At 37.0% G+C, this 13,354-nt stretch overlaps 1 protein-coding gene and 1 long non-coding RNA gene across 2 annotated transcripts; one reads left to right on the forward strand and one right to left on the reverse strand.

Annotated features, from left to right (window-relative positions):
* Positions 1 to 5,865: 5,865 nt before the first annotated feature.
* Positions 5,866 to 9,395, forward strand: LOC144703923 (L-type lectin-domain containing receptor kinase IX.1-like). The gene is made up of 3 exons (XM_078576222.1): positions 5,866 to 6,514; positions 7,256 to 7,981; positions 8,470 to 9,395. The coding sequence occupies exons 1-3, from the start codon at positions 6,082 to 6,084 to the stop codon at positions 9,324 to 9,326; spliced, it is 2,016 nt and encodes a 671-aa protein (XP_078432348.1). The 5' UTR covers positions 5,866 to 6,081; the 3' UTR covers positions 9,327 to 9,395.
* Positions 6,356 to 7,209, reverse strand: LOC144703924 (uncharacterized). The gene is made up of 2 exons (XR_013581674.1): positions 6,680 to 7,209; positions 6,356 to 6,588 (listed from the first exon to the last, which is right to left on the reverse strand). It is a non-coding gene; the product is annotated as an uncharacterized LOC144703924 (long non-coding RNA).
* Positions 9,396 to 13,354: the final 3,959 nt, after the last annotated feature.

Genomic DNA, 13,354 nt, shown 5'->3' on the forward strand with positions numbered 1-13,354 from the left:
TGACTCAAATCATCCGGAATCAAATGTACTTCCTCGTTAAGTTTTCAAATATAAGCATCATATTATATCATCACATAGAATTGTGCGTTAATTATCTGTGGTGCAACACAATTTGCTCGATCCCGGTCATCATGTTACATCAGGGGGAGAAGAAGAAAACTGCTTCAATAAAGACTGATATCACAAAGGCCAAGAATAGAAAGAAACATTGGGGGAAAAACATATCATTAGTAGTAAGTTATAATGGGGAAGCGAGCGCTTCCAAAATGTAGAAACAAAAAGGGATCAATGATGTAAGGTAAGCAAGGGAGAGTGAACAGGATATAAATGTTTCCAAAATAGTTTAAGGTGGCTCAAATGCATATTCTTATCGAAAAATATGATTCAGCTAGTGGATAACCATGACACATAGTAAGGTTTGGCTCATAGAAGGTGTTGGTGAAGATCCACACAAATCACTCATTACTCCATTCAGGACTATAATACTTCAACCCTTTTGTTTTGGTGTCCATTTGATCACCCTAGTAGATAACTTGCCATTTGGGATTCATCAAAAGATTGTTTAAAATCATTGTTTGTACCATATAAAGGTACATGATCCATTCTAAGAGCCCAAATTTTCTACACATATTCTTATTTTAAAAGATAAGGACCTCATTCCATCAGGACTTCCTAATGTAGATTTATAATGTCACTCAAGCTCATGAAATTTTCACCCCCCATATTATACTGATGCATGAAGTTTGAAAGAATAAAACAGCTTGCCGAATAACACTCCCCCTAGTATTTCATATATGGACCTCAATGCATACAAAATGATTAAATTTAATAAAATAAGAATTACAGAACCGAAGGACTAGTTTGCCTTTTTTCATACATCATGTCTTTGTTTTGATTGTCATTTAGCCTCCTAGTGATTTGTCTTATTAGAAAGCAAAATTCCTGGAAATAAAAACCACCAGACAAAGAAATGGAAAAACAAAGAAAAATGAAGAATAAATTTAGTTGTAAGCTGTATTAGAAAAAATAAAGGGAAATTATAAAAAACAAATGTTTTTCTTTTTTCTTGTTTAAATGCTCAATAGCCATATGAAAAATTATGTGCTCGATATGTTTCTTAGAAAAAAGCTTATTTATTATTTTTAAAATAATAAAATTCATATCTTTTTAAAGATAACAATAAAATTAATGTTAACTCATGAGTTTGCTTTAATTTTAATCACATTGATTCTCGCCTTTGTGAATAAGAAATTTCTGTACAAAAAATAATTTCCTCTTATTTTAAAGGAATGAGGATCATGCAAAGAGGCACTAATGTCCTCAAAAATGAGGATCAATTTTATGAAAAATTATTGAATATTCATGTACATTTTTTCTGTTATTTCCTTCATGCATGTATAAAAATTTAATGCCCAACAAGAATGTCCTCATGTTCTTCTATGACCATAAAATGAATATCAGAGATAATTTTATCTTTTAAAAAATTATTCTTTATAAATTCAATATGATGAGCTTTTGTAAAGGTGAAATGAACTTGTAGATGTTCTGATCATGGATCTTCTTCACTTGGTTCTTCTACTAACTTCCTCATGCACATTCTTATCTCCTTGAAACTCATTCCAAGGAAGTTTCTCAAGAATTCTTTTAAAAGTATTACTATAGGAAAGGCATGCATGCATTCCTCATATTTATCATCATTTTATGGTGTATAAAATGTGGGATATATGGTTTATTCATTTATATGATCTCACTTTTCAATGTAGGTGTGTACTCCAGTTGTAATATTTCTAACACCATGAATTATGTCGCAAAAATTTACGTCCCAAAACTTAACTCGATTTTACTCCATTACATAGTACCACCCACAATTTCTGCCACCAGAAATTTAATTGTCCACTGGATCCATCATTGAAGTGCCAGCCACGTGTATTTCAATTAATTTTAATTGATTTGTTTCCCAAGAGTTTTTTGTAAAACCTAGATAAATTGTATTACGAATGTTTTTTAAATTTTATTAAAATATATTTTACTAAATTTTATATTTAATTATATCCAAATCAAAACTCCAAAAATGTAATCAAAATGTTTCATCTGAAATTTGCTAGAACTTTATCTTTCATACATATGGATGCATATTTTCACCCAAGTTATGATTTATCGTCTAATAGCACATTTTTATTGTCCTGTATTAATGTTATCATGCCCAAACATGTGTTCTTTCAAAGAATCTGAAACAATACCTTTTGAATTTCAGAATATTTAATGATTCCTGTGGAACTGCAAATCATTGTGTCATGTTTGCGCTTGCTCTCCTTCCGAGAGTGAAGTATCACAAAGTCAGTGGCTCTATGCATGCCTTCGGGTGCATTTTAATAATTTTTTTTGCAATATTTTCCCCAGATTCTGCACACTATGGGCTATAAAACCATTCAGAATTTTAGTCTCTGATTGGTACATCATGGGGTTGCAACTTGTAATGCCAAAGTGGGGCCATATGCATCTATAAGTATGACCACGCCTTGGCTAAAGTCCTAATGAATTGTACGGTACCACTCAATTGAGGGGGATTACTTGAGATAGAAGCTAAAAAATAAATCATAATAATATTTCTACGATAATCCAAGCAGAAGCTCCATGAGTCTCTCAGAACATGTCAATCCTAATTATTCTCCTGTCAACTTCTTTCTGTAAAAAAGAAAAAATTTCTTGGCATGAAATTTATTTAATTTTTAAGTCAACAACCTTTTACTCATACCCACATCGATTGTGAAATTGCATCTCCAACTTTTTTTTTTAAAAAGTGGAATGACATTGTTAGACAATTCCAGAAAATATCTAAACGTTGATAAAAATAAAAATATCACTAAAAATGGATTGAATCATTTAAATGAGAATAAATATATAAAATCAATGATATCGCTGAAATAATTATCATTTTATAATTAAAATATTTTATTTAAATATATCTTTGGTGTCAAAAAATAGAACCCCATTTTTTATTAGTTAACTTGTAAAATCACCTTAACCATGCAAAACATGAAAAAAAAAAATATCATCATGAATAATATATTTTGACTCATTTGAAACAAAATAGATAAAACATTAACAAGCTTCATCAATCAGGAAGTGTGTGCATTAATATAGATATAATAGATTATCAAATGATTTTAAAAACAAAAATTTTGATTAGTTGACAAAATATGTGTGAGCCACAAAATATACCCATTATATTATGTCTTGCACCTCCTCTGCTCCTTCCATATATTCCTAAAGATGTATCTATATTAACATGCCGCAGATTTCATTAAAAATACTATAAACATTTGATTGCATTGAATAATTCGTATTTACATGGTATGGTAATTAACCCCAGATACAACTATATCAACTAACATAGCTAAACTTAAGAGGAGTGCAAATCTGGAAATTAATTTGTTAATCGTCTAAAATATAATAAATTATACATGAATAAATTATCACATATATATTTTATTGATTGATTTAATAAACTAAGATTCTAAAGTATTTTAAAATAATCTTTCTTTGTTAACTTGATTCAAAAATTAAATGAATATTTTCCTTTTCTAACGATAACTCAGATCATTCACTCTTGACTTATTTGTCTTTATTTTTTTCTCTATAGTATTCAATATTGAGTTGATTTTTATATTGATCATGATTTTATATCATTTTCATCATTATCTGTTCTAATATTAAATTATTATTTTTCATTTTTTTGTCTTATAATTGGTACCTGCCTTGCGCTAACCAGACTTTAATCTTCCGTCCAGTTACATGTTCACATCCTTGATGTTATTGGTGTTGATATATGCCTAATACTGACTAGCTTCACGTTGCCTAAAAGTTCATCTCAAAGAATCTCTTCATGTTTTATTGTGCCTTTTCAAATCCAACTTGATTATGCAATGGTTGTTTTGTCATAAAGTATTATAATTAATATTTATATGAAATGACTAAGTTTAATTTATTTACGTAATCAAATATAAAATTTCAATTATCTAAGGTTTTTGAGATTGAGGTCCAGATCATACCATCCAAACTCATATGCATATACTAATAACATTATAAATGATGTATTTGAAAATTAATGGACTTATGTAATTAATATCTTAATACATATGGTGAATCGATTCCAATTTACACTTTTTATAGATGATATGGAAGTTATGGTGAGTATTTCTCAAGTCTTTAAAAAATTTAACGGATTTCTTTAGCTATAAGCCTAATATCTTCAGAAGCCAATAGCTCCACAACCACTCACTCAGCGATAAGAAAATTGATATATACATTATTCATCATAATTTTCAAAAGAATTGACAAATTATGATTGAATTCCGAACCTATATGGGGTGATATACAAAAAATATTATCCATATTTACAAACCAAGATGATGATGTGCTTCTTATGTACCAAGTTAGCTTAATTTGGATTTTTGAGATATATTAGGAATCTATTAAGCATCTAATACTGGCCAGCATAATATTTAATAGTGTCTCAGCATGACAAACTTTTCTGATAATATTTAAACAACTTATGGACACAACTAACTGAGAGTATAACAATTGACAAGATACCTCAGTTTTTTATTCAAAATGTATAATATCCTTATTTTTACAACTTTCATCGGCGGTGAAAATTTAGCAGAAGAAAATTCTGCAGAAACCTCAGGAAAAAGAATAAAATTATAGATACGAAAGGCCTATAACGAAGATAATAATCAAAAGTAGATATGACGATGGAACGCAGAAGCATGGCTTTAAATAGTTGACTAATCAAGTGCTAATGACAGTGACACAAATGCGTCTTTGAATCATCATTCTACCATCGAAAAGTTATGGTACGTCTTAAATATGCCTTATCCTCTCATTTCTTTGTGAAAACAGGTATTTCAAAATTGAAGACGTTTCTACTGCCGTTCTTGGGGCGGATGAGCCGTCCTGGACGCTGCTCCATGGAAAGCCCCTGTCGGCGGCGGGAGTTTTGATTTCAAAAATATCACATTGCTTTTTTGGATAAGGTCACCCTACTTATTTAATAGGATTTTTATCTTCCCTTTGTACGGTTATCACATGGAAACCATATAAATTTTGATCTAGAATTTCACTGGGCTCCATACGTGGACATTTCTATCTTGAAGTAGTTTAAGTGCCCCAACGACAACCAAGCGTTATCAAATGGACAAAATTGGTTGCCAAATGAAAATGAGAGTCAAATGAATCCTGTTATGCTGTAGCAGGGGGGCCGCTTATTACTCTGGAGAATTAAGTTCTCTATCCCGTAAAAAACTAAAATCTGGTCTATCGCGACAAGGATCGGCCAGCTGCGGTGCGGATAGGTTGACTGCGGTGGAACTGATTTTGTTTGCATGAGGAAAAACATGGCGCCCTCGATTTTTAGTTCTAAAGGAATCGGTCCCACTCGACATCTACGTCGCAACAACTGGGTCAAGTGGGCACGGTCCAATTCTGAAATAATTTCCGTCAACTTGGGTGGATTTCGTCGGGTGATAAAGGGAACCTCAGTGAAATCGCGGAGAACACATCTTCTAATCGATGTGAGCGAAGAATGTTCTCTACTAAAGGCATGACGCTATTGTGTTGCCCGCTGCCTTAAGGGCTTTTCACAGAGTAAAAATAGGTCTCAAAACGATTATTAACTTCCTACGAATCCCAATCACGTTTCAGCGGAAGCACCTACCTACAGGAACGCAGTTTCTTAATCAAAGCTCCTGTTTATTGCGTAAGGGTCGCTCATCATTTTGCCCGCCGCGTTAATGTAGACCGCTAGCGGCCGGCCACACTCACTCCCACACTTAATTCTGAAAGATACGTCATCCAATACCATACCCCGTATGATCATGTTAGGTCGACTTCAACATGCCCTTACCCTATAGTTCCTGACCGACGTTGCAGACTATTCTACCGCTGCGGCTGACCCCTTGGATTCTACTTCAGCTTCAGTTAGTTATCTCGACCAGAGTAACGCGGCTTATTTCCAAGAGAAGTGAGGAAACGTTCTCCTTCCTTCCAAGAAGAGGAGGGAATCAAATCATTTCCTCCATGACGCTGTTCTGGCGTGTATCGGTGGTTATTGTTTCCGTATTTCTACTCCTTCCTCCGGCTGTAGCTACATCACCGGAGCGCAGTTTTAAATTTCCGTCGTTTCCGTTGACGAGCTGCTTGAACGGTGGCCTCCTCATCTGCATGCAGAACAGCAGCGTAAGGCCGGGAGGTTACCTCGCTCTCATCCCCGAGCCGGCAGATGGAATGGATCCCAATCTGCTGGAGAACAACGTCGGCCGAGTGTTATACAGCAGCCCGGCGATAAGCTGGCCGGCGAACTTCGACACCAACTTCACTGTTCTTATTAAGAAAAACCCGAACGCTAGCGGCTTCGGCGACGGCATGGCGTTCGTGATGACGAATGATAAGCGGCCAAGCCCCAAAGGAAGCATCGGCGGATTGCTCGGCCTGTTTGGCCCCAGCACCAAAAGTGAGTAAACTTCCCAATTTCATCAGCTTAAAACTCGTCGCCTTGCCAAAGAATTTCAAGTGATCCGCACTCTACTGCGGCCAGGATAAACGAGCGTATTAGGTAGAATTGCAGGTGAAAAATGATTGCTCTAAAAAACCGTAGTCATATTTGTGGAATCCTAACCGTAGTCTTCCAACCGGCGGCGGGAGACGGTGCCTGCAGCGGCGGTGGTAGAAAGAAGCAAAGAAGAAGCAAAGAAAGGAGAGGTGGGGGATCCGCTGGCTGGCTGGTGAGTCTGCGGAGCAGACAGTGGCAGCAGGGCCAGGGATGGAAGGGAGATCAAGAGCTGTGCTCTGATACCATGTGGAATCCTAACCTAGGTTAGGTTAGGAGGAAGAAGATGGAGAAGGATGATGAGACCAGAGGGAGAAGAAGACCAATAATCTCATCACCTAGAGGTTACACGAGAAGGGTCTTTGTACCCTAGGAGAGAGAAGATGAGTAAGGCTAATGGGCTAATAGAACAGGGCCCATTAGCCATATAGGGCCTATCTCACTTACAATATTTTTTTAGCACGTTTAGATATCTGACTTATTGATTCATTAAATTATTCGTTTGTCCTTTTAACTGCTTAGAATGACGTATTCCTTGATAGTCCAACGATTTCATGCAATCCAAACTATGCCGATTCGTCGACTTTGTACGAAAACTGAACCGGATTTCAGAACCTGAGATGGCTGTCATTATGTACACTCCAGGGAACACCACCGGGCAGCTTGCTGTGGAGATCGATACGTTTTCCAACGAGTACGACCAAGACGGAGATTTTCACGTGGGACTTGACATATCCACCATCTTCAACAATGACAGCGCGCCACTCAGCGTAGCGAATGTTGACCTGGCAAAGCAGAAACCAATCACCTACAGGATACGGTACGACGGGTGGAGCAAGCAGCTCGAGATCATGGCGGGATACGCCGACGATTCCCCACTGAAGTCAGTCCATAACTGGTCCGTCGTCATCGCCTCCATCAATGTCACTTACGTGGGTTTTTCCGCGGCGTCGGGGCCATCAGATGACTACAGTGAGAGCATTAGGGTTTTGAGCTGGTACTTCTCATACACGCCATTGCCGGAGGATTCACTCGCTTCGCCTGCTGGCGGGAAGAGCAAGCAAGGAGTTAAAAGGAAAGTCGCCATCGCCCTCGCCGTTCTGTTCGCCAGTTGTTTTCTGGGGCTCGTTGTGTTTTTTGGCGCGAAGAGGTTCATGAAATGGAGAAGATGGAGGTGGCTCGAGTCTTTGTCGAGGAGCGCAGCGTGCGCGCCAAAGATGTATACGTACGAGAAACTCTCCAAGGCGACGAGAAGTTTTAGCAGTGCCAACTTGCTCGGCAAAGGTGGCTTCGGCAGCGTGTACAGGGGACACTTATCTAGCCCCCCTTCCGTCGTCGCCGTGAAGAAAATCTCCGCTGCCTCAAAACAAGGTATCCCTAATGACAATAATGTGTATTATAGTGGATTACAAGGTAGCATATAGATCCCAATAGAGTAATTCAGTTAAGTTAATGTGGGATTTAGGCATTCCTTATCGGTGGGCTAAATTATTGTGTAGAGGCGAAGTCTATCCAAATTAATTTGATTGGATAACTTATGATAGAGAAAAAAGGATTAAGTTTCTCCTGTTGCGTTTAACTGTGGGCCAGTCCTTGGGACGTAAGGTTAAACTTCTCCGAGAGCCCCCATTACTCTTAATAGATGAATCAAGGAAATCCCCTACCTATTGACTCAAATTACTACCCCCCAAGATGAACCCTAACTTCCATGGCCTTGGATATGTTGTCTAACTTCTGTTAATCAGTTGATTCGTCCCTGAGAATGCAGGGTGAAAAGATCCTTGAGCCTAAAGATCGTACTAGAGCAGTATCGTTCCGCTTGACTATATCGTTGAGTAAACGGGTTGCTTTTTCCTCAGGGGAGAGGGAATACTTCGCGGAGATATGCACCATCGGAAGGCTGCGGCACAAGAACATAGTGCAGCTGCAGGGTTGGTGCCACAGTGGGAAGAGCCTTCTCCTGGTCTACGAGTTCATGGCCAACGGCAGCCTCGACCGCCACATCGCTGCCGGAACCCTATGCTGGCCGATGCGCCACCGGGTCCTCCTCGGGCTGGCCTCAGCGCTCCTCTATCTTCACGAGGAGTGCGGCGGAACCGTCGTCCACCGCGACGTGAAGCCCAACAACGTCCTCCTTGACGCTGACTTCGAGGCCCATCTCGGTGACTTCGGGTTAGCCCGCCTCGCCCAGGGCACAGACCGGTGCACCTCCACCACCGTCCTCGCCGGCACTCTGGGGTACTTGGCGCCGGAGTTCGGCTACACCGGCAAGGCCACCCCCGAGTCGGACATGTTCAGCTACGGTATCGTGGTGCTGGAGGTGGTCAGCGGGCGGAGATCGTTATTAGGTCTGGACGATAACAATATTCTAGATCATGTCTGGGACCTCTATGTTGCTGGCGAGCTGCTTGACGCTGTAGATCCGAGGCTGGCGGGTAAGTTTGACGAAGAGGAAGTGAAGAGGGCTCTCATGCTGGGCCTTATGTGCGCTTATCCGAACCCCTCACAAAGGCTGAAGAGCAGACAAGTGGTGGAGATACTGAGCAACCCGAACGCGGTGCTCATGGCGATGCCGGAGGGCCGTCCGAAGACGAGCGTACCTCCCGCGTTGAGGATAAGGGATGGGTTCGGTGGTGTCGCTGCCATGTCCAACAGCGCGGAGATGACGACGTGTATGTCGCCTCATAGCTTTTCGTCAACTCTTCTCGGTCGTTGAACGTTCAGCAAATCAGTTTGGACCATAACTCGCGAAAGCCAATTGTTTTGAATCAACTTTTGCATCTTGTGTTTCTGAAGTACATGGACAAAGGCCAACACTCATGCTCATCGCAAAAAATTCTCAGGTATTTTCTCGCTTATGATTAATCTGATTTCAAAAGTTAGAACCAACGAGCTTAACGTACAACTTCGAGATACATATCGTTAAAACGTTCTCGGGTATATTCCGATGGGTACCACCTCAATATACATCGAGAAGGTGTACCAAAGTAGCGTATGAATTAAGTATATTTTTTACCTAAATATAAAGTCAACGTGTTAGTTCAAGCAATGTGCATAACTTCGGCAGTTATCATGATTCTCAATAAATTTTGAGCGTCTCCCTAATATCGTATCTCTGTGAACTTTACACTGAAATTATTATAATGCAGTTAATACATTCTCTTCTCTATCGGTTGACCACAAACTCAATCTAGCATTGATATTTTTGTGTTAGGGATATTTTGAAAAGTACATTTCACCCAAACAACAATCAGTTTTACCCCTAAATGGACTAATTAATTAGTCATGTTCCTGGAGAGGTGTGTCCTTTGATCATTTTTTGTAAAAGAGACTTTTCTTAACAAGTTTTAATTGCTCAAAATTTTTTTTGCACTAATCTATTTAGTGTACAAGAGATGAAGAAGCATTATAAAGAAGAAGGTGAGTATTGATTTTCAAAGCAAAGACAATAAACTTTCATTCATTTCTAAACTACATCTTCTATCAAATTTGATCTTTGGCCATTTGTTTTTAACTATTCAAAACGAATCTTCATAATTTTTTTGGTCCTTCATGTGAATTTATGATTTTTAATCGTATTAAAATACCATTATTACAAAGTACAGACAGGACAAATGGATGGGGTCCATTTTGATCAGGATAAGGAACATAAATTTCATAAATATAAAAGAACATAAATCTCATTTTGATGGTCATACTAGAAACAAGTTTTATCATCAACGTTGTTCATCTTCGATTATTAGCTCTCCTCATTTTTACTTTCAACCTACAACAAAAAACGGTCAAATTCAATCAAATTCTGGAAATTGGATGAACAACACAACAATAGAAAAATATTTTATTTCCAGTCATCTTATTAGAATATTTGCATGACACAAATAAAGCATATAAAATAGAGATTTGAAAATTATCAAAATTCTAAATTTATGCCTTTATCAAAATGATATGATTATTCTATCCATAAAATAAGTATTATGCTTATTATGATAAAATCCAACACACAACTCGACCCACTTTGGATATTTTGCCAAATGATAATGAATTTTTAAAACAATTATATGAAGGGATATTCAAAATAAATCATGGATTACCCTAAAAAATTTCAAGTAAAATGTTTTGGTGAAGCAGATGAAGACCATGTCCTTTTTCATACCATCTCCCTGAGACCATTTTTGGTTCTGCACTCTTAGCATTCTCTTCATTCTTCTAAACCCGTTGCCCACATATAATTTCATCTAAGAATGAATTTCAAGGCGCCTTGCTGGAATTTATTAGAGAAATGACAGAAAGTAATAGAAGGATGGGAAAAATCAGGCTCACCTTGAGAAGATTAGGATAGAGATAGAAGAGCTAAAGAGAGATTATGGAACTCATGAGGTCCAGGACAGCCCCATAAATGACAGCATGAAAGGTCAACTACCAGCTCAAATTTACAGAACCCCGAGAATATATTTTATTTTGATATTGAATCATCAAATGTCATGCAGTCTGTTTATGAAATTTTGAGTATAGTCATTTCATATCGAGAGGGTAATTTGAAAAGAATTGTCTGGTATTTTGTCCAATTTCAGAGGATAAATTGAAGTGGGTGATAAAGAGACTGACAAAAATATAACCAGGATCCTTTCTCTTCCAAGAATCAATTTACTATGGAAATATAGTTGATCCACAATATTATATGATGGAGGATCTATCATTTTGAGAGATACATATTTTTATTCAGTACAGGACCAGATATTTTTGTAGAAAAATGGAAGGATAATTTTGGGGATTCAAAGTTTTCTATTGAATGAGTGAATGAAATAATTTTGAATATTGATATGTTATCTTTTTTTCTTGAAATGATGATTTATGAATAAAAACGGAGGTTTTGGTTTAGGTCAACTGTTAGAAAATTTCTATCATTTTGATTCTTCTACGTTCCACCAAACAAGATAGTATGGGTCAACCATTAGCGGGACAAAAATTACAGGGCATATCTTGATTTACTTTTCATGTGATATTTATTGATCATACCTCTTTAAAATCTATGAATTAACCCTTGTATGTGATAAATTTTCATTTTCACTATTGATGTTATATATGAACATAACTGATAAAGAAGGGATTGAACCATTTTTGAATAAAAATCCTTTTACTGACTGGCATGATAATCTTATTGAACTTGAATTTTTTAGGATTCCATATCAATTAATTTTTCATGTTTAAAAATTAGTTGGATGGGGGAGAAGTTTCCGGTTATAAAGAATCGTTATTTTAATAAAAAAAATGCATCTCTATGGTTTGAAATCAGTATGGAGAACACATATGCTTCAGAAATTTAAATATTAATCATTACTCAAGTGTAGAAGTTTCGTGCTTGTACACGATTAAAAGGATATCTAACTTTAATCCTCTATCCTAAAAGCATGAGTATGGTAGTTAGGTGTTTGTAGCAGATTTTTGAGGCACAACTAGATTGTATGAGCCATCAATGTAGACATTGTTCATCAATTTCAAGTTGTTAGAATATCTTGTAGGGTGAAGAACATATATGAGAATCAAAGAGTATAAGTAATATCCTAATGAAATGACAGATGTGTGGATTGACTCTTCCCGTGCATGTGTGCTTATAAAGTTAAACAAATCCTGCTTATATGTCTGGAATCATCAATAGGCGGAATCCTCAGCTGGAAGAAGTTGTCATTTCTTGAAGTCTGAAGCACATAGTTGCCTTTCCCTGAGTTACTTGAAGCCAAACATGGAAACAATAAACACTAACAACTTTTATTAGAAGAGGTCAAACCATAATTTTATTAGAAGAGGGAAGAAATGATATTAAATAAGAGGGCAAGGTTGGTTAGAGAATTATACAAAAATTGTGGAAATAACCAAGAAGATCATGATTTCTTTCAAAGATCATGATATCCAGTATCTAGCATTTTTTTATTCAGAATGCCATTGAAACTTGTAACACTTTCCCACTCAAAGATTTAATAATGTCATATATATATTAACTCAAAGATTTAATAATCTCATATATTTTCCTTCAAATTTATTGTGGTCAAGAAATGTACAGTATGATGCACTATACTTTTTATACATTTTCATTATTTTGTAATATTTTAAACATGATATCAAGTAGTAACTCACAGATGGTTAGCGGCATGCAAAACTGGATACATGTGTTGTGTCGGGTCATTGGCAAGCGAAAGTGGGTGTTGGATCACGTGACATGTGAGGAGACCAGTCCCTCCAACCTTTTCTGGAACTATCCAAAACATCAAGATTTTGTGTGAAGTCTGGAGAAATTGCTTCCTGTAGAGGGCAGAAAGAATATGGAAGCATAGAGGAATGATCCATCTTAAATTTGAAGGGAAAAACGGTGGAATTTTTATCAAGTTTTTAGAAGGATAAACTAGAGATTAATAGATTAATTATTGATGGAGAAATTTGCATGTCCTAGAGAGAGAAAATTGAAAAACTGGGGATTAGAGAGAGTACTTGAATGAATAATGAGGGAATGGATGGAAAAGATTGAAAACAGATGCAGCAGATTCCTAGGGTGTTGATGTTTGTCTTTTGTCATATCAATGATTTTCCAACAACCAAGATGCCACAACTTTTCCAGGATTGTGTCTTTTTAACCACTAGAAGAGGTTGAACAAAGACAATGCCTTTCAAAACACTTACATCAACTAGGTTGAAAAACATGATATTCGAGAGCATTGTCATGCTGGCTGGCCGCTAATTGACTACTTTAAG

Source organism: Wolffia australiana, chromosome 5 (assembly GCF_029677425.1).
Source record: "Wolffia australiana isolate 7733 chromosome 5, ASM2967742v1".
Taxonomy (NCBI): domain Eukaryota; kingdom Viridiplantae; phylum Streptophyta; class Magnoliopsida; order Alismatales; family Araceae; genus Wolffia; species Wolffia australiana.